This window comes from Lachnellula hyalina (assembly GCF_007821495.1).
Source record: "Lachnellula hyalina strain CBS 185.66 chromosome Unknown contig00091, whole genome shotgun sequence".
NCBI classification, from domain to species: domain Eukaryota; kingdom Fungi; phylum Ascomycota; class Leotiomycetes; order Helotiales; family Lachnaceae; genus Lachnellula; species Lachnellula hyalina.
The window spans coordinates 101,173-125,234 of NW_022157205.1; the positions used below are offsets into that span (position 1 = coordinate 101,173).

A 24,062-nucleotide genomic window follows, 5' to 3' on the forward strand; every position below is an offset into this window, starting at 1 on the left:
TGCACGAGTAACTACGTACCTTAGGTAGAGGATAATCAGAGTTTCGTTATTACGTTAAAGAGAGAAATTTGAAGCGTGATATTTATCATCAAACAGGTCCTCACTGATATCAAGCAGAAAAATGAAGGGATATAAAGAATACTGGCTTAAGAGAGTTGCTTATCTGATTGTACGAAGTACGGAGAAGTTATAAGGAGTAGAGTTGACCCTAAATTATCTATTCCAGTAGGGATTAGTCCCCATACGAAATGCTACTAGCTCGCTTGGCCTATCAGGCCTAAGCGCTAAGCAAGAGTTTGATTAATAATTGGTTGATACCGTGGACATCGCGGATTTAATCGCTAAACAGCAAGGGGCTAACAAGGACGGCTGGGGATCTTGAGGCCGAGAGGCCGAGCTGTTAGACAATTTCTCGACGAGCTTTTAATTACTTATATATATCTCAATGATGTCCCTACTATTTCCTCGAGATCGATATCCGACTATTTATCCGGCCCAAATTTCGTGTGATTACCAAGATGGCAGAAAATACCCTACCGGCTTCTCAGAGAAGAATTGTCATTCTTGGCGGCTCTTACGGCGGCGTGTCTACTGCCCATTACCTCCTCAAACATGCTGTTCCTCACCTACCCAATAAAGACTCATATCAGGTGATACTTGTTAGTCCCTCGAAGCAAGCAATGTGTCGGCCCGCTTGTCCTCGTGCCTTGATATCAGATGAAATGTTCGCACAAGATAAACTCTTCGTCAGTATCCAGAAAGCATTTGAGCAATACCCCAAGGACAGTTTCAGCTTCATCCATGGCACAGCGACCGAGCTTGACCACAACAACCGAACAGTCTCTATCAGTCTATCGACCGGCAATTCGGAGAAGCTTGACTTCTATGCTCTTGTCATTGCTACTGGTGCATCGACCCCTTCTCCCCTGTTCAGCTTGAACCGGGACGAAAACTTCCTTCGGGAGAGCTGGACCGCGTTTCGCAAAGCACTGCCAAATGCTAAGAGCATTGTCATAGGAGGTGGAGGTCCAGCTGGTGTTGAGACAGCCGGTGAACTGGGCGAATTTCTCAATGGCCGCGCGGGTTGGTTCAGTTCCAAGTTAGAGAACCCCAAGGTCTCTATCACAGTCGTGACTGCCGCTTCGCAAATCCTACCTCTCCTGCGTCCCTCCATTGCGCATAAAGCGGAGACTCTTCTTGGCAAAGTTGGCGTGACAGTCATCAAGAATGTCCGAATCAAGAACGTGTTGCCAGATGGTGCAGGAACAGACATTGTCGCTACAAAAGCAACCGTTACACTGAAAGATGGAAAAACACTAGACGCCGACCTCTATATTCCTGCGATGGGAATGAAGCCAAACACAAGTTTCGTCAGCGAGACGCTCCTAACCTCCGACGGCCGCGTCGAAACTAATCCCACAACGTTTCGTGTTGATAAAGCTGGTCTGCGGATCTATGCCGTCGGCGATGTGGCATCCGCGGCAAGGCCAGCCGTGCATAATATTCTCGGCGCCATTCCCGTCCTCTGTACAAACATCAAGCGTGATCTGCTCTTGGACTCTGGGAAGCAGAAAAGTTCCGTGGGGGAGGATCGAGAATTCAAAGAGGATACCCGTGAGATGCAGCTGGTACCGATCGGGAAGAGTAAGGGAGTCGGTGCCGGGATGGGGTATCAGGTACCCAGCTTTTTTGTATGGTTGATCAAAGGCCGGGATTACTGGCTCTGGTCGGTAGGCAACTTGTGGAGTGGGAAGCAGTGGGCGAAAGAGTCTTGAGTCTGGTTTTTGGAAGGACTTGAAGCTGTTCGTGCGTAAAGCTCATAATTTCCCCACGATGGCAAATTGCAGCCGATAGGGTATGTTCTCAGCGGCGAGAGATAATAATACAAACCATTAATTGTACTCTTAGAAAACTTCTTCTCATGATTCTTTTTGTAATACTATTCTCGTGAGTGGAATGGAAGTCTGTGTCAGTTAAAACAGGATAGAAGAAAGATACATGTTCAATATATATAAGACCCACAGGCGTAGTCCAAAAACATAAACTGAACCATTATGGAGGTGGAAACGACGTCCAGGGGATTGTTCAGCTTGGACATGTGTCGAGGCCCACTGACGAAGGTAAAGGCCATAACTGTCGTCAATAATAGTACTCAATCCATCGAGTTTGTATTATGGATCGATAATGTCCATCCAGACGTTGTTGGACCAGCCGCTTGAATGCAGAAGTCCGCGAGCTGGAAAGGACATGCAGGTACGGAGGGTCCCCCACAGCCCTAATGATGTGCAGACTTGGCAGACTCGAGCCTCGCAGAAGCAATACCAAAGCTAAATATTTCAATTCTGGCCCAATCGGCTATACATCTTCCGGAAGGGCTGATATGATAGGCTTTGAATTGAACACAGAAGCACCCGCGCAGCTTGAGACGTTGCCTCAAGGTTTTAACGGACTTTGGCCATGTCGAAATCACAGGTATCATGCTTCGATGTCCTATAGGCGTAGATAGTTATTACTAGTAGGAAGTAAAATGAGATTTAAAAGGTCGTTAATACCGAAGTATGTTGTTGTGAAGGGAATGTCTGAACAATATCCTACTTGTAAGAGGTTTGGATTCCGCAAAAATATTTCTCCGCGCCAAGACAAAATTTCGATGCCAATTTCCATCCCAACGTCTCCTCTACTTCTTCCTTTCACACTCAACCATGACAAAATCACCAATCTAGAAGTCCTTTTGCACTAGCACTACAGACTGAATTTTCTTTCGATGGGTCGTCAAGCTCACGACAGACTATCAAATATCGTCAGCAAACCAGGCAGATCTTTTTAATCGGCAAGGCAGGCTCTTACAGTCGTCGTCTGCCCTTCCTTCTTCTGAAAAAGCATGTTTCTGTGCTGCGGGATGGATTTCCATGCCACTTCTTCCCTCATTTTCTGCATGTATCTTCAACATTTGGCGTAGTTCATCTTGTTTAGCTGGAGGTTTCGTCAATAATCGACAACTTTGATCCCATCGACAAGGTTTCTTACGCCTGAAAGATCTAACTTCACCATTGAGAAGTCTCTTTTGTTTCTTCTCCATCTCTTCAATTTCTGCTTGGGCCTCTTCCTTCACAGTCGACAAGTCCACTGCTCTATTCTCCGCGCGTTTCGTGTACATACAGCATTCGACTGTTGTCGTTCTTGGAGATTTTGGAAGGAATCGTAAAATAAGGAAATCTCCCGACGACAATTGGCGAATTGCAGTTGAATTTCCAATTCTCTCGTATTTTTGGCTGGTGTTGAACATAGTGGGCAAAAGGGAAAGCATCCTGGTTCTCATCCTTCGGTGACTGGATGTATCGGAGGAGAAGTATCCAGCTGCGAGTATTAGCGCATAATCTCCACCAGACTATATCTCACCAACCTGCAAGTTTCCAGTTCATCTGGCATTCTACTTTCCATTCCACCGCGCAACGCATATCCTTTGTTTTTAGTGTCTTGAATGGCTTCAAAGAATTTTCGAATCCAACACTCGCCACTTCGCTCCTGGTGTCGAAGTTGATGAAAACCAGCGAGTTGATGACTTCTGTCTTCACTTCCCATAGTGCATTTTTGCTCTTATCAAAACCTGGAACATTCTCAAACTCAGGCGCCTTCACCAACATTCCCTTTGTATCATAGCTCCAGCCGTGATACCTACATCCGAGAACCGTCGAACTTCCACACTCTTTCTTCGTTATTTGATAAGCACGATGGCGGCACACATTTTGAAAAGCTCGCAGCTGGTAGTCCTTTCCCTGAATGACAACGATGGAGAAACCTGCAATTTCGAATGTACGATAATCTCCTGGTTTCTGGAATCTACACGCATGCGTCACATAGAGCCATGACTATGACCAAATTGTCAGACTTTATTTTTTTCCGGAATGAATCTCCTACCTGGCTAAAAATTGCACGTTTTTCGAGCTGAAAAAGCCCATCATCTTCCCACCAATCACTCGAACAGCTTGAAAATAAGTTTGATTCATCATCAAGCGGTGGAACAAGAGTACCCCCCTGTGTTTTATCTTGTTCCTTACCCCAGGTTTTGCCAAGCCACGAGAACAATGCAGGAGGTGTTTTAAAAGTGGGGATATTGAAATGGTAGTATTGAATCAAGTACCCCACAAGTACTAAGATTCCAATCGCCACAGAGAATAAAGTAGGTTCCAGAACTACCATTTTGATGATCTCTCAGTATTTGCGCGGGAATCACTATATGGACCTTTCAATATGCAGGGCAAGCTTACTATCTATATCACGTCCCAGGTACTAGAAGTTAAGAAATGGAAGACTTTTCATCAGAGCACAACGTGCTTTTGGGTCAGAGTTTCCGCTTCGAGAATCGCACCTGCTGTTGAAGTTCCACGAGACTTGAGACGCTCATATTCATCCCACCTTCATTCTCGTACCCAAGATTAGGCATGTAACCTACTCCAGATGTGGTCAGTGTATCCACACTTTAAGCTATTACGGGGGGGCTTCCGGTTCTAGTTTCAAGTACCCCTGTCACGAATTGCTGCCGAGTTGCGTGGCAAGCTCATGAGCCGAGACTTTGTTCCCCAACAAACTTTGTGATTTGAAATGCTCTATCTACATCTCCGTCGTTGCCGTCCTTTGCGTCGCAATGCTTTCTGACACATCTTAGCATGTGTTCGAATTGGGATAAAATGACTGCATCAGGCATAGCTCGAGTAACTACACTGGAAAGGCTATCCAAATTTGAAATCCCGTGATGAGTTGTTCACGTCGCAACGTCGTACGGAAATTCGATGCAGCACTTGGCAGCTCCTTCATCTCCAGCGAGGCATACTCTTCCTTCCTTGAAACTTGGCTTTTAGATATTTTGAAACTTTGAGATACTCTCTACCAGCCATGGACTCTTTAACTCGAACACTCCCAGCTTCCTGGTTCTGTAGTTTGGCTCTTTACCAGCTAGAGAGAAGAGCAGTTTTCTTGAAAGTATGTCTGTTCAACAACTTCTCTCAGAATTACCGATTAACCCCCCGTAGTCATGGCATTTTCTTGGCCCGGTGACTCGCTTCCAGAGCCGATCTAAGAAAGTAACCTGTGAGATTGCTCAAGTCACGATTATAGTCGAGAACAGAAGTCCAGAACACGATGGAATTGACGTAGATGGAATCACTGTCTATGCCGAAGACGAGGTATAGTTTCCACTATCAGAATCTATCCAAGAATTCTAATACGTCCCAGAACATCAAGATCAAAAACCACTTGACACCCAGCGGTTTACTATTTGTCACACTTTCTGATAATACTCCAAGCTTTGAAGATTTCTTCGAGGGTCTCGAGCAATTGACGAACAAAGTTGACTTCACGAAACTTCCGCATCGGCGCAGCATCTCCTATGAAGGCAATTTTAACTGGAAAACCATGTATGTATCGTTCTATATAGATAACACTCTAACTTTTTCAGGATTGACGGGTTTCAAGAATGTCTTCACTGTCAATATAGTAGGTTATCGGGGATCCCTTTGGCTTCACATTGAGGCATGTTTTGGGGGTATGCAGTACTAACCTCTTTACCCAGCCCACCCCACCTTCTCCAAATTCTACCCGCCAACCTTCTACTCCGTAACCAACCATAAGAACTTCAGCCAGCACATGGCTGATCCATCCAAGCAATCCGATGGTCTGTTCCTTTATTTCTTTCCCATCTGCACTCTCAACGTGTACGGTGGTGGGATGTCCTCTTTCCGAACTCTTCCATCTACTAAACCTGGAGTATCAAGAATGGAATTCGAATATTATCATTCTGGTACAGACGAAGTGTTTGAGGAGTACTTCAATTTCGTCAGACAAGTTGCGATTGAGGATTTTGAGTTGTGTGAGAAAGCCCAGGAGAACCTCGAGAGGGGTGTTTATGGAGAGGGGATCTTGAATCCGGTGAAGGAGAATGGAGTTCAATTCTACCAACAAAGGGTTAAGGAGTTAGTATATAAGCAACACGCTTCTGAAAAAAGTGCGAAGGATGAGCGTATTAATGCTACGCAACTGCCCGTTGGAGTAGTTGAGGAGAGCAAAGTTATTGCGGTGCAGTAAACGTTTGGGGGCGGCCCTGAAGATGTCGCACTTTTGACTTCAAGCAAGCTGAAATACTTTGAAAGTCATAATTCGAAACATCATATGATAGTTTGCTCCTTTATGCAAAGAATTTCATTGTTATTATTGGGATCAGATAGTGCACTTTGCTGGCCTAGAAACTTGTCTAGTATTGGTAGCTTTCAGTATTTTGCTAGTTTAGTTTCTAGGTGTCCGGTTTCTATGTGTCTGAGTCTAAGTGTGGATGAGAGGGCGAAGAGGTGAAGCCTCTGTCGCTTAGTCATCTGCGCTGAGGTCATGTGATTATCCACGTGCATATATATCCCGACAGTCATGGTCATGGTTGCCTTTTTATTAATTTCAATATTCAAGCAAAGCTTTTGTACTTGTATTTTTGGTTCTCACATGAATGTCCTTACCTTCCGTCTTCTGCCCTCAAGCCTCTCTATTTTCCCCCAGGTCTCTTATTGTCGATAACAATCAATCAATCCCGCGTCTGCAGTAGGGGTACCCCTGTACACTAGCTGAACGGACATTCGCAAGGAAATCATTTTCCCCTCGAGGTCTTTGATGCGTCTTTCGACAACATATTCTCTGGATTTCGGTTTGATAATCAAAGAAGTCGGCTCCGAATTCATGAGAAATCATGAAATTCCTATTTCAATCTTGAACCGTGTAGCCAGGTCAAGAACCTTGGCACAAAGTAGGTGCGGCTGGAAATTCTTACGTTGATGATAGTTGCATCTACACGACAATTCCATATATCCAATTGATATATAGGATAGAAGAACCAGAAGAGGAGCGTTTCCACTTATTTTCACACCATTATAGCTCTTTGTTTGTGGCGCAGCCGCATGTTCTACATTTCCAAAAAATAGCATTCGGTAAGCTGAAATTGATTCCACATACTTTACCCGTGATTTGGTTTTCTTCGGCCCAATAAAACAAAACAAAACAAAAACCCTACAGCAATTGAAAATATACCGGGATAAAACAAGATATACAGCTGAAAATGCTGGTTTCGATCTTACAATGCCAACACTCAGATATTTGATCTATTTGGAATCTCTGGTGAGGCTGAGCCGTCTGGTAAATAATACGTGGATGTATATATAAAGCATGTTGCACAGAACTGCCGTTTTGCTTCCTCATTCAAAGCTCCTTTCATTTCGTCTTCCTACCCGAACTCCTAACGCCCAAGAACTTCGCCCGCCCGATCAAAAACCACCATAATGGCATCAATTCTCAATAAAATCTTCCGTCGCAAGAAGAACGTCCCCCTTGCCTGCGCCATGTCCCTCGAAAATGAACCCGAACACGTCCACACCGGAGCATGTTTCCTCGATATCCAGCCTCTTTCCATTGTTGAGCTCTTCCAGTCTCAAGGTTGCGCGTCCTGCCCCCCAACTACACCCAAAATTCTCGAGGCAACCATGAATCACAATCTTCTCCTACTCAGCTACGATGTCACTTATTTCAATAACACGGGCTGGGTTGATACATTCGCCAATGTCAAGTGGGATAATCGCCAGCGAGCATACTTGAAGAAGTGGGAACGCAGCACTGTATATACGCCAAATGTCATCGCGGACGGTGTCGCTGATGGCATTGGAGCGGGAGATAACGAAGTTCAAAATATCGTTGACAAGGCTAGAGCAATGAGAAACCAGATGCCGTGGCATATCATCGTTGACACCAATGAGACGGAACTCAGAATCGATTCAGATGGCACGGATGTTGGGATGTTTGATATTTGTCTTGTGACTTATGATCCAAAAATTGAGGTGGTCAAGGTCAAGAAGGGCGCGAACAAGGGGAAGAAGATTACGAACCGAAATTTGGTGAAGGATATCGTCAAGATTGGGGAGTGGAAAGGAGGGAACGTGACAATTGGCTTGCCCGATATGTCCCACACGGAAGGTACGGGGTTACAAACAGTTGCGATTGTGCAAGGAGCGATGGGTGGTCCTATTGTTGCGGCACAGAAGGTCTGAGAGTATTAGTTATCTCTGTGGTCATGTTATATACGGTTTCTCTGCTCTCATTGAATATTTTACTTTCCACTTGCCGTTCAGTTCGTGTATTCCTCACCAAAAAGAATAGGGGTATCATGTGACTCTTCAAATTATAGTTTACTAGAACCTTGAATTTCTAAGACTCTTTACACAATATCCGATGAATCTCGCTGTTCATCTGACATACTGTCCCGGGTTATGAGTCACATACTTAAAGAACAGTTGTATTTGGACTAGGAGTCGGCGGGGGGAAATAAGAGCCTAGAAACTAGCCTTTTCCGCTTAAAATTATATACTTCCATTATAAAACCCCAGAAAAGGTGCAAGAATTCTCCACAGAGCTTTGCAACAATCATTCAGTAAAAAAAACAGAAATGGATCTGCAAGGCCGTATTCACGTCGTTGCCCCTACGCAAGAACACACTCACACCATCATACTTCTCCACGGCCGCGACAGCAATGCTAGTGAGTTCGCCAGTGAATTCTTCGAAAGCCAAGCATCAAACGACCAAACGCTCCTCGAGATCTTCCCCACCTTCAAATGGGTATTTCCCGCCGCAAAACCCCGCATGTCAGCCCGATTCCAGGTAGAAATGTCCCAATGGTTCGATATGTGGGATGTCGAGAAGCACGTGGAGCGGCTAGAGCTGCAAAAGGAGGGGTTGGAGGAATCTCGGTCTTTTATCAACGACGTTATCCAGAAGGAGATTATATCGATTCCAGTAGATCGTATTATACTTGGCGGCATCAGTCAAGGATGTGCCACAGCTGCTGCAACGTCCCTGATAGATGGCAAACACAAACTGGGTGGGTTCATCGGGTTTTCCAGTTGGATGCCTTTCGTGGCGCACACACCAGTACCACATCATACAATTCCAGTATTTTTGGCACACTGCAAAGACGATCAGATGGTACCGGTCGAGAACGGACGGGACTTGCGCCAGGATTTGGAGAGACGCGGTTTGATTGTCACGTGGAAGGAATATGAGGATGGGGGACATTGGATTAATGAACCACAAGGTGTGGATGATGTAGTGGAATTCCTGCAAACGGTTGCAGTAGGTCATTGAACAGCCCAAGATACACATAAAACTCCATAACCATCCCACGACCCAAATTGACCCTTGGCTCGAATCGAAGATACCGGTATACTTGATCCTCGAAAGCAGAGTGGTGTTTTCACAGATTATACAACTACTCAAGATCGCCAATATACATCCTAGGGCCCATAGCAGATAACGAGTCCCTCACAAGAGTTGTGGATGGAAGACATGCTAGCCTAGCGCGGTCCAAAGCCTTCAACTCCGCGGTTGCGTGTTCGATTTCGTCAATCGTGGTTCCTAACCATCTTCACCATTAAGGTAAGATGAACTTTTCGGATATGGGGTCGGAATTGGTGTTTCTGACGCAATAATCTTATTTTATCGGCGGGAGCGAGCGGTAGATTTACGCTTGTGGTGTTTGTCCGCTTGAGAGCCCGAATCCGATTTCTTGGGGGATCTTCTGTCTTCAGGAGACATGATCCGAAGTTGAGCCTTGTGGGATGGCCGAGAGGTAGTAGAGGACCGATTATCGTTGCTAGACTTGCTCTTCTCACTACAACGGCTTCGATCGCTACCTTTTTTGTTGTTTGTACTTTTCTTGGACGGCGTCTCTTCCTCACTACCAAGCAATAGTTTCTTGCCCCCAGCTCCAATCAGTGCAGTTGCCACTGTACCAAGACCTAGCGGAAGCTTGCCTGTAATAAAATAAGCTTCTGGTGTTCTGTCAACCTGAAACTTTTGACTTACCCATTCCATTCTCAGAAGACCAACCAAGATGAGGGAGATGTTTCGAGGTATTTACGACCAAGCTTAAGGACGTTCGCTGCGAGTTGACGTTTGCTTTGATATCGAATCGCTCCCCCTTCTTGATCTCAGACTCTTTTCCTTTGCCGGCTAGTGCAGCAATGCTAGAGGGATGTAGACCGCCAATGGCAAAGCAGCTCCCTTTGCTGTCAGTAGTATCTATACTGAACGTTGGCAACGAAACGCCAAGACTGCTATGCTTCATATTGGCGGTGAGGTAGACTCGAGACATCGTGATATTAAGAAATTTAGCAGTCGTGAGGTGAGGGACAGAGAGTTTGACTTGAAGATTAAAAGGTCATTGTGGATTTATATGCTCAATAATTCGAGACTGATTCATGCATGGGTGACGGGGTCAACAGCGAGAGTCGAAACCCCCTTTGAAAAATTTCATCAAATCTAGGCAATAAGAAACTGGCGATAACATTAGTCTCGATTCCATTATCTTCAAATATCATGCCGCTGACTAGCGCGAAGTCATTTGATGCTGAAAAATGGGGCTCGATTCCTGGTATAATGTTGCGCTGGCATGGTCCCAAAAATGTGGGCCATCATTAACAACAAATACGTACCAGCACCTGGCTCACTTTGCGTTGCCTGAACTTCCAAACAAACTTTGCTGCCAGGATGAACCTTTTGTAACTTTTAGATTCAAAAATCGGGATTTGAAATTAACTTTCATGGGCGGTCTGCAGCCCCAACTGTTGCAACACGTGAGGCTATTGATTGGGATACCCCTGACTCCGAGACCCAGTAGGCATTTTGATGCCTCACTCACCGTTGATCGACAGCGCACTACAAATGCCGACATCAGAAGCTGCCAACTGACATGTGCCACGTTGTTGAGTCCCATCTTAACAGTACGGAGCGTGAGGACTCGGATTTAGAATTGGATGCCACATTTTATTGAATTCTGGTTGATTCAACTTTGGGGGCACTTTCCGACAACAGAGAAGTTTCTCAAAATCAATAAGACATAGATGGTCCTGGTTTATCTTTTAGCTTTGCTTGAATCATGGACAGAACATAGATGACGAACCTCCTTTCTGGACTTCGTCTCATCCAGGAATAACTTAAATCTGCCCGTTATTTCAGAGTATATTTTCCTTGTGTCTGGCTTCCCCTTGGTCCGATAGATCGATGAAACCAGTCGGCATTTCTGTCATCGCAAATTTGATTTTTTTGGGTTAACCGATGTTCACACGAGAAACAACGCACTTACTGGATCCCAATACACAATCTACCGACGCCTGAGAACGACCAGAACCACCTGTTCATCTCAGCGGCGTCTTTCAAATCCTCAACCATCTTCTGGGTTGCAGACCAAAGGATCTAAAAACATGTCTGGATTCTGACGGAGGTATGCGGGGATATGCTCACGACAGTGTGTGCAGTAACTTCACAACCATAATATTGCAGGCATCCGCTAACTTTCGAGCTTCTGAGGTCGACAGCAGGACGTACAGCCCCAGAGTCTCTTTCAAGTTTTTGACCTTACCCAGTCCTCGTATACAAGTCGCCACTAGGACAGAGAATACGGTAGCGGGCCAGGTACTCCTAAGGATGAGCATGACAGGATAAAGAAACAGAATGTCAACATAAAAGTCGCAGTAATCCCAATTTAAAATTGTGCATCACATTGACCGCCACCTCGAAGGACACCTGCCAGTCTTCATTCATGAGCAATTGTTTGTCATGTCGCTGAAAGATGAGTTGCAAGCGACGGATAGGACAATCGCATTTTTAGCACATGAAAATAGAGACAAAGAGCAAGGAAGCTGAAACGTGGTCAGAAAGCTAAGACTGCCACTCGAACGACAATTGGAGTAAGAAAGGAGTCGACAATGGAGAGAAGCATGACTGATATAATGCGACTTGTCGACCAGATATTCGGTGATGGATGAAGAAACTAGCAATGAAAAAGCCGTTAGTTCGGCCACCACACTTGAACTCCAAGGTAATCTTAGACTACGTACAGACTGTACAGTACAGTACTCCGTGTATATATGACAGATATATGAGCCATATTTCCAATCGGTACGATGGTGAAACTCTATAGCATCAGCTCAGGGATCCAAAAGGTCAGATCCAATCTTTTTTCATGGAAGGGAATAAGTATCTGACTCGTGCCCCAGGTCCTGGGCTTCCAAGCTGCTCTCAAATCCACCGCGCGATTCCCAAACTTCCGCGCTATGTCGTCGGCTTCCACCACACACCCAGACATCAATCGAATCACCTCGTATTGGTTCGAGGGCGATGATCTGAGCAAGAAATGATTCAATGGCGGCCCCCAAGTTGACTCCGAGATCCAAGCCAACTTCGGAGATCCCGTTGAGAAGGCTCGTGCAGAAGAACTCACGTTTTGGGCAGAACAACCACAAGGCGCTCTTGCTCTTATCGTTCTGCTCGATCAATTTCCTCGAAATATTTTCAGAGGCTCACCCCTCTCATACAGCTCCGATGCTATGGCTTTGAATGTTGCCTCGACAGCCGTCGCCAAGGGATTCGACTGGAATGTTACGAATCTCCAGCAGCCTATCTTCTACCTCCCATTTTTGCACGATGAGAATTTGGTCAGTCAAGTCGCAGCTGCTTCTCTCAACGACGGCCTACTTTCTCGCTGCGCACCCGGCTCAAGAGATGCAGAGTATGCCGAAACGTCCAGAGCTTCTTCAGGAGCCATGGTGACTGTATTTTGCGATTTAGAAGATTCCCGTCTCGCAATGAGGTGTTGGGAAGGAAATCGACGGCAGAAGAGATCGGAGTATCTCAAGGAACATTCCTCTGGCTTCTGAATCACTGGTAAGCTGTCGAAGCTGGGTCACGGCACACTTATTCCACATACACAGAGATCTTCTCCGGCCTAAATCAGCTCGTTATGTGGCGGTTTGTGTATTTTGTGGTCTCAATTTCCAGTATTTCATTGCCAATGATACCTGACGAAGTTCTCAAATGCTGATGCTAAATCGCAGTTCTCATTTTTTCCCTCTTACGTCTATCATTCCGAGCCGTAAGAATTTGTTATTGCCGTTGTCGCCCAGAGGAGTCGACCTTGATCATTGTCTACTATTGGATCTTTGAAAATATAAACACATTGGAATTCTTTACCACAATTTGCATTTCTAGGAACATGGATTGACGTAAAGACAATTTCTTTGAACGGACTGATCTAAGAGGTCAAGCCAAAAACGAACCACTTTTACTGCTGCCCTAGAGTATCTAAAGATAATACTTGTAAAGCTTGAGAGGTTTAAGCTTAAGGATCTTTCTCGGCCCGAGACCCGTAAAGTACCCACCACAGATCAAAGGTGCCAAGTAGGGTCTACTAATAATAAGACGGGAGGTTTTCAACCTGGGCGATTTGAAATGGAAGATTGCAATTTCGACCAAGTTGAATAAATAGAACTACAACTAGATTTAGTTGGGTGATTCTGACTCCTTCAGAAATGCTTGATCAACCTTACGCTATAAGTGGGTGTGTCCAAAGTTTTGGAGTGAAATCCATGGTATTGAAGAAAATACAGGTCCCAACATGATACAAAGCTATATATACCATGAGCTAACCGCATTAGGGATGAGGGATACTGTAGCATACAGCCGACGCTGAGGCACAGCAAGTCCACATTCCCCCGCTTCTACAGATCGAATGTTATGAAAGGCTAGAGATATTCTGAGAGATATGCTCCGAAATGTAAGACCGGACAAACAATGCCCCATGCCACGGTTCCGCATTCAGCAAGCTTCGACCTGGATTAGGCGCAGCGAGCAGGCGCAGCCTTGGAGCCTATTGAACCAAATGGTCTAGCGAAAAGCATCATGGCATCAGGCAGCGGCGCAGGTCAGTTGATGTAACTTAATATTTAACAAAGGGAAGCCGCAATCTCTTTTCCTACTTCTTCTTCTTCCGCTCCGCTCTGCAAACGCAAAAACATCAAGCAAAAACTACACACATATCAAGCACCTCAAACCTTCCAACTACCTAGTCAATATGAAGTTCACCGTTATTGCCTCTGCGATCGCTCTCTGCACTGCTGTCGTATCTGCCGACTCCAAGCTTGACGTGTAAGTTCCTCTTTAACTATACCAAACACCAGCTAACAATCAACCCCCAAATAGTAAATCAGTAATCTCAGATTTCTACCCCTCCAGCGCGCCCAAAGTCGCAGCCTCCGTCTCTACGGCCCTAGCATCTGCCCTTGCCAGCGTGCAATCGACCTGGACCGACAGTCCCGCGTGGACCTCAGCCAAGAACGCCATCGACTCTGCCGCGCCCTCCAGCGCGCAGTCTTCCATCGAAAAGTCGGGCTATGTGTACGCGCAGCTAACAACGCAGGCGTGGTATACTAAGAGCGTGCCTCATGCCGTGCAAACGGCTATAGCGGGGGAGATTAATGCCATTGACAGTGCGGCGAGCTCAGTCCTGAGTACGGTGACGAGCAAGGGCGATGCGCCGAGGCAGACGGGTATGGCTGTTGCGGGGGTGGCTGGTGTTGTTGGTATGCTGGCTGCTGCGCTATGAGATAGATGGTATGGGCGCGGAAGATGCTACGGAGTGGGATGGTAACGAGAACAATGATTATATTTAGGATCAATGCGTGAGTGAATGTTGCTAGACGAATTTATACCAGTTTTGGCACTGAACTGCTTGAGCACAAAGTAGCTGGAATGCCTCATTTGCTACCTCGAGTGATCGCCACCTAATACCCCCTCAATCGAGAAGTCACAATATCTACTAAAGTCCGACTTGTATGGATTCCTGTCCGCCTCCGGTCATTCGGGAAATCGAATGTTGTCTATAGCGGCCGTCAACCCAAACGGAAGCTCCGGTTCGTGGCATCTCGTTCGTGTGAGGGCGTACGGCGTTGGTAGTAAGAGGATACGAGGCAGATCATGCATGGGAGGCTCACGACGCAATGAAATGCAACCCTATATAATCCTCTCAGATAAGACTTACCTCGCCAGCTCTAATGTATTCCGGGTGTCGACAGGCAACGAAACTTCGTATTCTAGAGATAAGTAGGCATCGCTTCAGGTGTGTTCTTTCAAAGTATAGCAGCTCCTTCCAGCTGACCTGATGCAGATGGGTTGCGTTGTATGATACTGTAAAAGTGAATCTCGGAGAATGTCTGCCGAAACTCTCGTTAGATTGAGTATCGAGGCGAGCGACTTGGTAAACAGCCAAGATTGACTCATGGAACTGATGTAAAAGCGACTACAGGCGTTAGAGGGATGTTTTTATTGGGTTCAAGGCTGCTGCTGTTTAAGCGCAAGCTAACACTGTATTTAATTGGAAAGTTTTCGGGAGTCTGCATGAACGAGCCCGAGACAACAAGGAGATATTGGAACGCAGCAATGCAGAATTGAGCGCAGCAGCTGGTCAGGAGACATGTTTGATGGCTCGGCTCATTGAGCAGCCTCGCTGTCGACAGAAAAATCGGCACCCGTTATAAACAAATCTTTTTGTCCCGCTCCGCCTGGCACGTTATGCAGTGGGAGGAGCTCAATATACAGATGTGGTGATATTGCTTAGTATCCTATGTAGTGAGTACAGCAACATCATAGTTGTCCAACTCAAACTGGAATACTCCACCACTTCCCGCAGCAAGCGTAGTAACAGTCTTCCTCACCACATCACTCACCACCCCATTTTCAAGAGTATTGCTACTCAGCCCATCCGGTGCGTTCAGTACGCTCAACGTGCCTTTTACTCCTTCACTTAGTCCTTCGAAGGAGATGGAGAATGGAACGGTGGAGGTGGAATTGTAGATTGCGGCTTTGAATGTGTAGTGGCCTGGTTCAGAAACGCCTGCTACCCAATATGCGGGGCCGTAATCTGAGTCTGTGGTTACAGGGACAGTGGCGTTATAGCGGTTGTTGGAAAGAAGTTCAATGACGTGATGAGATGTGCTTTTAATCGTCTGGCTCGGGTCTGCTGTGAAAGCTATGAGATTAGGCTGAAAGATGTCAGTGGGTAAAATGTGAGAAAGGGGTGGGGGGGTGAATTTACGGTCCATTCATAAGAATTGAGATTCTGGAAACCCGGCGCGTAGCTCATGCCAATAATCGCATCTCCATTCCTCTCTGCACCGAGACTGAAGATAGCTTCACTCACACTCCCGACCCACGGATTCCACGGCAGTTTTGGAGCATCCCAGTCTACGCCCACAACTTGGTTGTAGACATTTCCTTGGACGCAGGCGTATTCGCCAATTAAAGATTTATACTCGCGTGAGGCATTGTCGAAATGACCGAATTGGGATACGAAGTAGTCGGGACGGCTGTAGGTGTGATAGTCCGTAGCAGATGGATTAGAGGTATTGCTTCCTCCTACAGCTGTATAATCACCGGTCGAGGAAATAAGGATAAGATCTGGGTAAGAAGCGGAAATAGCCTCATAGAACATGGAAAATCGGTACGCGGAATATGTCTCAGCGCCATTATCGTACAAGTCGTCTTCGTTCCCTATTTCAACATACTTCAGCTCCCAAGGTTCTGGATGTCCCAATTGGGCTCGGAGGGCGCCGTGCGTTGAGTGGGAAGGTCCGAGGATGAATTCTAGTTCGTCCAGCGCATATTGAACCCAAGGCTCGAGTTCGCTAGCGGTAAGGATGTGATCGACCTCATTACCTAAATACATGCCACTCCAGACGGCGAGAATGGGAGTGACGGAAATATCAGTGCACCACTATTAATGTTAGTTAGAGACAAAGGCGGTTGATTATGGAAGATTTTTAGAGTGCCACTCAGTTTACTTCGTCCTAGGCGTAACTATTCCGCCAAAGAGGCCAGTGCTGGGGAGTGGGGTTGCTTTGGTGCTTTCACAGTCTTGCACTCCCAGCCGAGTCTTCTATTTTTCATGTCCGGGGTGAGGGGGATAAGGAGATGAAAGCATACATTAAGGTATTCTACGAGGCCAAGACCTGTACATCAAGATCTCGGGGTTAGCATAGCTTGATATGGTACGTTTGGGGATCGGAATGTTGTTTTAAGGGTCAGAAGACATTGTTCTTGAGATATCCGAAGTAGGAAACCCTCCTCCGAGACGCTGACTTACCATCTGTATTCTGATAGCCCCATGTTCCCGGACGGCCTGGGCGCTCAGTGAGCGGTCCAATTGTCTCGTTCCAAAGCCAAGGGTGGTGGTAGGCGTCTCCTTCGCTGTGCATGGTAAGCTCTGAGTTCCTAAAAGCAGGCGCAGCTTACATGTTGTTTCCGCCAGGGATCCTATAAAAGCTTCCCCCGAGGTCTTTCAATGCTTCCATCAGATCTGGTCTGTTACCATTAGGCCGATTGTTGTAGGTTGGAGGAAACAAGCTGATGAGATTGAAGTTCAAGGACCCAGCTTTGGAATCGAATTCAAGAACAAAGGTGTTATTGCTATTTGGTGCAGCGATCCTGGGCTCTAACTCAAACTTGTGTTCTGTCCACTTCTCCGGGGTTGCAGAAGAAGGAATATCCAGACTAGCAAAGACCTCATCTGTAAGGTCCGATTGCAGTTTGACGGTGAACTTCCCTTTATATGATCCCAACGCCCAGAAGCTACCAGTATACTTTTGCGGTTTCACATCAATGCCCCACCATCCTGGATTGAGGAGACCAATTGTGCCATTTGTCGAGTTCGAGGCAACATTGATTGACGTGGGAAGAGATTTTGATAGAGGTACCGAGGTGTTCTGGAGAGTCAAAATTGCATCACCAATTGAGACCCATGGCGTAAGTGTTGACGGATACTCCAGGCTTCCCTGAAAGGCTCGGTTCTGAATCAACTCTGCGTAGATTCCACCATCTCCAGAGTGGTTGATATCCTCAAACATGAGGCCATATGTAAGGGGGGAAGAGGCATTGCCCCCAGTAGCTGAGACATTGAGATTGATGGCACTGGCAATACCAGCCAACAGTGCGAAGGAAAGTAGACAGGACATTACGGTATGGATACTTGAAAAGACTTGAAGACCTACTGCTCGAGAACCTACTGCCTTTGGATATTTATATATTTGAGCTACCCACCTCCATCAACCCCTCAATCACCAAAAACATCATTCATCATGAAAAGCCTCTTCCAGCCCTAACAAGGTAACAATTAACCCGAGAGTGCTTTCGCCACCAGGCGCGAGACTCGGTGTTGTCTTTCTTGGAGCCGAAGTTGTGGAGTAGGGGAAGGAGATGCCAGAACATGATTGAAGCGCGCATCGAGGATATATGCAGGTCGGAATTACTATAAGGCTAAGATGATGTGTCCGGAGAGACGGGGTAATTGTACTTGCGGGGTGATGATCTGACAGATTGCTGTGGCCAGTTGCAGTACAGCAGTATGAGGGGTAGAGAGAGACCCACCAACTAGAAGTAGCAATTGGATCTGGAAAGGATTGGCTGAGGTGAAGCTATTCGAGATCTGCCTGTCCTGGCCTGGGGCTGGAGGTCGCATTACACGAGAGGTGGGGTAAAGAACGAGTTTGCTGCACTGTAAATTGACATCACGAACGCGTGCGCTCTTCAAGAGCGTCGGAACCAATGAACCTCCAAAACAAATACAGAGCCACCAGCACAAATGCACAGAGAAGCAAGCGACGACTCACCACCGTTAGTCTACAAAAGAAAGAAAAGGCGAGGGATCTTTATGTTCTTCCAGGTTTGCCCTTCATCTCCTCTTCATTTCAACTTCACCTCTTGAAGGGAAGAATCCGTCGTAGAATTATCATCAAATCACCACCGATACTCAACCCGAATATACATATTCTCCTCCCAAGCCAAGTCGCCAGAGAGAGGAGAGCAGAAACATCCTCAGCCTCACATTGAAGCTTTTGATAATGGTGTTGTTGATAATGTTGTCGCGGTATCTTCCCTTTATCACGGGACGGATCGCTGATGCTGGTGTCGCAATGCAAGCAAGCAATTTCCCCAGGGGCCAGGGCACTACTGTAGCTCCGGGCCGTTCCATACTGGAACCCCGACCCGATCCCACCCCAAATCGCATTACCCGCGCGTTCTCTCTTGCTCACTCCACCAGCTGAGCTCTCTCTTGCTTCAACCTTCAACCTCACCTTTCTGCACCACACTCTCTTTACGTTGCCTTCCTGCGTTCGAATATATCCTAGTGTTTCCACTTCTGCGCCTGCGCCTGTGAGCGAGTTTCCCTTCATCAGCTCGCCTTCGTTCATGATTGCCAAATCTTCAGCCTTGCCTTATTCTGCACCCATCCCGCGTCTAGCCTTTCAATTGCAATTGCCCAAGCCCATAATCTCCACCCTTCTTCTACACTGCAACGCTTCCAGCTTCTCTGGCGATCCTTCTCTACTTCAGGCTTTGTCTCAGTTCAGTTCTGTCTCCAGTCAATACCGGCTCAGCTGCCCTTCGTCCAGGAGAGTGAGCACCCGTAAGTTAGCCAATCAGTCCAATCAACATATATGAGAAGCTCTCCCTAAAAGCACATAGCATGCTTCTTCAAATGCCAACCTCCGAATGCTCCCAACTTGCCCTCATCCATAGCCTTTCTCCCGAAGACACACAATCGCTCGTCTCGTACGAACCGAAGAAATGGCCTCAGCTAGCGGCCCGATAGCACCATTCAGCCCCCAGAAAAATATAAAGGATGTGGAATGTGAGATTGAGCTTATCATTGGGAATCTGAACCATGAATGGGAACTTAATATACCGATGCCAAAGGAAGTGAAATCCCCGGAGAAAAGAGGCGAGAGCAGAGAGCAGAAATGTTTTAACATGATTTTTTTCCTGGCCTTCAAAAACCAAGTCATACCTCCTATCAGAGCATTTATTCTTGATGCAGACAAGCTTTATAGTAGATGGGTTATTAAGCCTAAAGCTGAGCGTGGAGTTGTCCCAGAAGTGACTCGGCACAGACCAAAGCCGATCACACCGACGGAACGCTCCAAACTACTAGAGATGCTTTCTACTCTCTTATTTGAGAAGTCCGAAGAAATCAAGTCCCAGTATGCCGCATCCCCGCTGCGATGGAGGAAGTCTACTCAAGATGAAAATGCCGAACAACCGAAATTGGACGATAGCCCAGTGCCGTTTCCAGGACTGAGACAGGAACCACCTAATAAGCGTGTGAGGGAGGGGCCAATTGAGACTGGCCCTTCGAAGAAGGTTAAGACCCCGGAAAAGACTGAAGTCCTCGCAGCCAAAACTACAAACACAATGCTTCCTCCACCGCGAGGAAGGTCTGTAGCACCGGAATCTAAAAGCTGGAGAAGCGCTGATACTTCATTTGAGTCGAATGCGGTTTCAAGTGTATTCTCAGAGTCCATGCGGTCTGTCCAGCCGAATACTCAGGAGACAGTGCCAGACCTTGAGGAGACCTTTTATCAGACACAAGAGGCCGACCGAGAGGAACCGGGAAGTGCCACCACACGCGAAGGAACTACACACGAAGGAAATCACACGAGCTCCGAATTTGGTGTTTGCAGTAGCTTTGAGGCTGCTCTCGCTCAGACCTCGGATCCTAATGGCTTCTTCCAAGGCAGTGAATTTACGGAGGCAGACGTGGAAGATGAGCTCTCTCAGGATGTGATGGACATTGCAATCGATCCTATTCATGAGCCAAGGGGAACGATCTCAAATGAGGACATCCTAAAAGAGCGTCTCGAAGATGTTTTTCGTGAGCACACATACCTGCTCTCTCTTTTATTACTTACGATTAATAGCACCCCTACCGCCTGTCTTGAATTACGTTTCCTTTGCAAAACTTTACGAGATCACGCGAGTGTTCCTATATGCCGGGGTCTCCTTGATAGATGCCGAGCTTCAAAGTCTCTCCTTGAACGATGACAATCACGACTATGAGCTTCTTTGGAAGGCCCTCAGAGGTCTACCGGTCTTGCAAGGCAAAGAATTCCCGGAAAAGAGTGAGCAGGTGGCTTGGAATGCAGCTCAAGGTAAGGAAGAGTTTCAGAAAGGACCGCGCGGCCTCGTCTTCTCAGGATCTCTTCGATTCAATGAATCAAGCCCTACTGGTCCTTTCTTCCGGTTACAATTAAAACCAATGAAACTTGATCTGAGTCATCGTTTAGGCAGACGCCTAGGACCTGACCGATTTCTGGACCTAGATATGCCCCATCTTTCGGGACGCGGTGTACCTAAGATTCTCCAAGATCTTGGCGAGCAAGGTCGAGAGCTAGTTATTAATCATTTAGTAGATGGCACTCATCGCCTCTTTGGACGTACCTGGAAACCATTTCATTGCAAGCCTAAAGACACCAAGGAACTTAAACGCGATATCCTAAAAGACTTCAATGAAGAGGCTTCTTCTGCGACAGCCCATCGCGTCTTCTTCTTTGCTGTCGATGGAGAAGGCTTTCGAATTGTCAAGCACCCACTTCGCGATCCTTCATATCCCGACTGTCATGCCAGGATAGATATTCCAGCTTTGTTGAACATGGTGCGACCAACAAGAAAAAATACCCATCAGAGCTATTTGAAGCTGTTTTCTCGTACTTCATTAGCGCTTTCAAGGAATACTGCCACGGTGGTTCTTCAGAGGTCTCAGGTCTTTGACGAACCAGATATAGTCGGCCCTAATAATGAAGATATGACAGATGGTGCTGGCCTCATGTCGTATACCCTTGCGCAGAGTGTTGCGAGAAAGCTCGGCCTTTCATATCTTCCTTGTGGTTTCCAAGGCAGACTGGGGGAGGGTAAAGGTTTTTGGACGGTAGATCAGCGTGATCGGAGCGGAAAGGATTGGATCAAGGTCTACCAATCGCAGCAGAAGTGGACACGCAGCCAGAAAAGGGGTGGTGAATCTGATGACCCAAGCCACCTTACATTCGAGGTTAACAGGCAATCAGGCCCTTTGCCGTCTGCCGCACTAAACCTCCAGCTCTTGCCTCTTCTCGTAGACCGAGCTATTGATAAGTCCCGCATGAAGAAAGCTATCGCAGAGTTACTTCGACAAGGTCTCAAGCAAGCTTTGACAGATCTCCAGGCTGGCATGGGCGATGCCCCCTCTCTTCGAGAGTGGACTGGCGAGAGTAATAATAGCATCAAGGAGAAAGTAAAAGCTGGACAAATCCCTTTCCGGGCAGGCATGCCGTCGACTATTGAAGAACGGCTCAACCTAATGTTAGACTCAGGATTTCAACCGAATTCTCTTCCTTTCATCCAAGAGATGACGCGGACGCTCTTTAAAAACAAATGCGATGAGCTTAAAGATAGGCTTAATATCACTGTGGGGAAATCGGCCTATGCCTATATGGTCCCGGATTTCTGGGGTGTCTTAGAGCCTGATGAGGTTTATATCGATTTCTCTAGCTTCGTGGATAACGTCTCTGGTTTTACAGGCGTGCGCTTAAATGGTGATGAAGTATTAGTTGCACGCTCCCCTGCGCACTTTGTGTCTGATATACAGAAAGTGAGAGTGGTGGTGAAAGAGGCACTAATGGGGCTTCAAGATATCATAGTATTCCCCACTAAAGCCTTCCCAGGGGAGCCGTCTCTTGCGCAAAAGCTTTCTGGTGGAGATTATGACGGTGACCTTGCATGGGTGTGTTGGGAGCCTAGTATCGTCGAGAATTTCCAGACTGCTAAGGTTCCTGATATGCCTGACTTGGTGAAAGAGGGCTATATCACGCAGGACTCGACAAAATACAAAGATCTAGTTAAGGGGCAAAAGGATCCCGTATCATATTTCCTCCGCAAGGCTTTTTCTTTCAATATGCAAGAAAGCATGCTAGGTATCTGCACAGCCTTTAAAGAAGCAGCTTGCTATTCCGATAAAAGCGATTTTAGCCTGAGCAGTCATGCTGCTATATATATGAGCACTCTCCTGAGCTCTCTTGTGGACCAAGCAAAGCAAGGATACTCGTTTGATGAGGCTGCGTTCAAGCGATTCAAGGCCGAGTGTATTCATATTATGCCGAGTAAGCCACTTTACAAGACGAAGCATCTAGACTCCAACGCGAAGCATATTATTGACTATTTGATGTATGTTGCTCATGAAACCGTCGAAGCAGCTCTCACCGAATTCCACCAGGGACTCTTAGAAGCTCCTCACTGGGACGATGATCTAGCAGAGGATTACAAGATAGCTAGACAGGAGGCAGCAACAAGCGATGAATGGAGGAGGGTTCTGGACCAGTTAGATGCGGATCTCAAACCTATCAGGGAGGAGTGGACTCAGCATTTTTCGCGCCGTCCCAATAAGGGTCTACTAAGTGAAGAAAGCGTGCCGACGTTCACTCCAATCCGGGATAAGTGCTTTGAGCTTTACCAAGCAATTCAACCACACGAAGACACCCCTTTAACGCAAGCGCTCTTCCCCAAGAACCATCGTCGTCATCCCGATAGCACAGAATGGGCGCTTCTTAAGGCCTCAGCGCTGTTTTCACTCTACCGCAAGGATTATAAGGCGGCCGTGGTGCCAGCATTTGTGTGGTGGATGGCCGGCAAGCAATTATGTACGATCAAAGCGAATTGCAGCAAGAATGGCGCTCCTCATGCTGTTACGCCGGCTATGATGAGGTTCTTTAAAATGAATAGGACGATTGTCAAGCTTTCAAAAGCTGCTGGCTCTTCGAATAGGGTGGATGAACGGGATATAGAGGACGATGAATGAAGGAGATTTTGATTGAAGGATGGAGGACGGAAAGATACCATGCTGTTGGAGTTACTGTCTTTTCTGGCGTTTATGAGCTTGGGGGCGTTATGCTGAGATATCCTTGCAGCGTTGACTTTCTTGCTTGGGGAGGGAGGGAGGAGATTAATGATGATTGCCTATTCTTCCAAGTCGTGTTTCTACTCACTGCCCACGTGGCTCATTCCAAATACTAGTCGGTGATTGCGCGAGCTTCATTCCAACTGCCGTTCAATTGATATCTAGTTCTAGGTAGGTAACGCTTTTACCGGAATGCTCTACTCTCTTCTCTTCGACTTCAAGTGTACGCGCAATCACAATCACAATCACGACGGGATGGGATGGATGATGGAATAAGGTTATCGTTCCTAAGTGAGGGGTCGTTTTCCTTATCCTTATCGCGGGGCGATCATTTTAGCAGGGTGACGGCGGGTGATGCGATGCGATGCGATGCGGTGCGGGCGGTTGCGGTCGGGGTTTCACGTTCTAGGGGGGAGTCCCTGCATCTAACGCGGCGGCGGGATGACG

The 24,062-nt window shown here is 46.8% G+C and overlaps 9 protein-coding genes across 9 annotated transcripts; 7 read left to right on the forward strand and 2 right to left on the reverse strand.

The window, feature by feature from the left end:
- Window positions 1-518: 518 nt before the first annotated feature.
- On the forward strand, window positions 519-1,775 carry ptaL_3 (Oxidoreductase; the record flags this gene model as incomplete). Its single annotated transcript, XM_031151164.1, has 1 exon — window positions 519-1,775. One exon carries the CDS (start codon window positions 519-521, stop codon window positions 1,773-1,775), a length of 1,257 nt encoding a protein of 418 aa, XP_031004363.1.
- A 936-nt stretch (window positions 1,776-2,711) lies between these two features.
- Window positions 2,712-4,200, reverse strand: cntA (Carnitine monooxygenase oxygenase subunit; the record flags this gene model as incomplete). The annotated part of the gene is made up of 5 exons (XM_031151165.1): window positions 2,712-2,788; window positions 2,848-2,973; window positions 3,028-3,357; window positions 3,404-3,869; window positions 3,919-4,200. The coding sequence occupies 5 exons, from the start codon at window positions 4,198-4,200 to the stop codon at window positions 2,712-2,714; spliced, it is 1,281 nt and encodes a 426-aa protein (XP_031004364.1).
- Window positions 4,201-4,893: 693 nt separating this feature from the next.
- LHYA1_G006226 (uncharacterized protein) lies at window positions 4,894-6,081 on the forward strand (the record flags this gene model as incomplete). The annotated part of the gene is made up of 4 exons (XM_031151166.1): window positions 4,894-4,980; window positions 5,031-5,183; window positions 5,233-5,497; window positions 5,570-6,081. The coding sequence occupies 4 exons, from the start codon at window positions 4,894-4,896 to the stop codon at window positions 6,079-6,081; spliced, it is 1,017 nt and encodes a 338-aa protein (XP_031004361.1).
- A 1,232-nt stretch (window positions 6,082-7,313) lies between these two features.
- LHYA1_G006227 (uncharacterized protein) lies at window positions 7,314-8,075 on the forward strand (the record flags this gene model as incomplete). Its single annotated transcript, XM_031151167.1, has 1 exon — window positions 7,314-8,075. One exon carries the CDS (start codon window positions 7,314-7,316, stop codon window positions 8,073-8,075), a length of 762 nt encoding a protein of 253 aa, XP_031004362.1.
- Window positions 8,076-8,470: 395 nt separating this feature from the next.
- On the forward strand, window positions 8,471-9,166 carry LHYA1_G006228 (Acyl-protein thioesterase; the record flags this gene model as incomplete). Its single annotated transcript, XM_031151168.1, has 1 exon — window positions 8,471-9,166. One exon carries the CDS (start codon window positions 8,471-8,473, stop codon window positions 9,164-9,166), a length of 696 nt encoding a protein of 231 aa, XP_031004359.1.
- A 2,819-nt stretch (window positions 9,167-11,985) lies between these two features.
- LHYA1_G006229 (uncharacterized protein) lies at window positions 11,986-12,738 on the forward strand (the record flags this gene model as incomplete). Its single annotated transcript, XM_031151169.1, has 3 exons — window positions 11,986-12,024; window positions 12,079-12,188; window positions 12,399-12,738. 3 exons carry the CDS (start codon window positions 11,986-11,988, stop codon window positions 12,736-12,738), a joined length of 489 nt encoding a protein of 162 aa, XP_031004360.1.
- Window positions 12,739-13,931: 1,193 nt separating this feature from the next.
- On the forward strand, window positions 13,932-14,462 carry LHYA1_G006230 (uncharacterized protein; the record flags this gene model as incomplete). Its single annotated transcript, XM_031151170.1, has 2 exons — window positions 13,932-14,005; window positions 14,060-14,462. 2 exons carry the CDS (start codon window positions 13,932-13,934, stop codon window positions 14,460-14,462), a joined length of 477 nt encoding a protein of 158 aa, XP_031004375.1.
- A 1,015-nt stretch (window positions 14,463-15,477) lies between these two features.
- On the reverse strand, window positions 15,478-17,865 carry abfA_0 (Alpha-L-arabinofuranosidase A; the record flags this gene model as incomplete). Its single annotated transcript, XM_031151171.1, has 5 exons — window positions 15,478-15,897; window positions 15,951-16,628; window positions 16,838-16,863; window positions 16,998-17,101; window positions 17,147-17,865. The coding sequence occupies 5 exons, from the start codon at window positions 17,863-17,865 to the stop codon at window positions 15,478-15,480; spliced, it is 1,947 nt and encodes a 648-aa protein (XP_031004374.1).
- A 1,612-nt stretch (window positions 17,866-19,477) lies between these two features.
- On the forward strand, window positions 19,478-23,516 carry RDR1_2 (putative RNA-dependent RNA polymerase; the record flags this gene model as incomplete). The annotated part of the gene is made up of 2 exons (XM_031151172.1): window positions 19,478-20,561; window positions 20,608-23,516. The coding sequence occupies 2 exons, from the start codon at window positions 19,478-19,480 to the stop codon at window positions 23,514-23,516; spliced, it is 3,993 nt and encodes a 1,330-aa protein (XP_031004376.1).
- Between the last annotated feature and the right edge of the window lie 546 nt (window positions 23,517-24,062).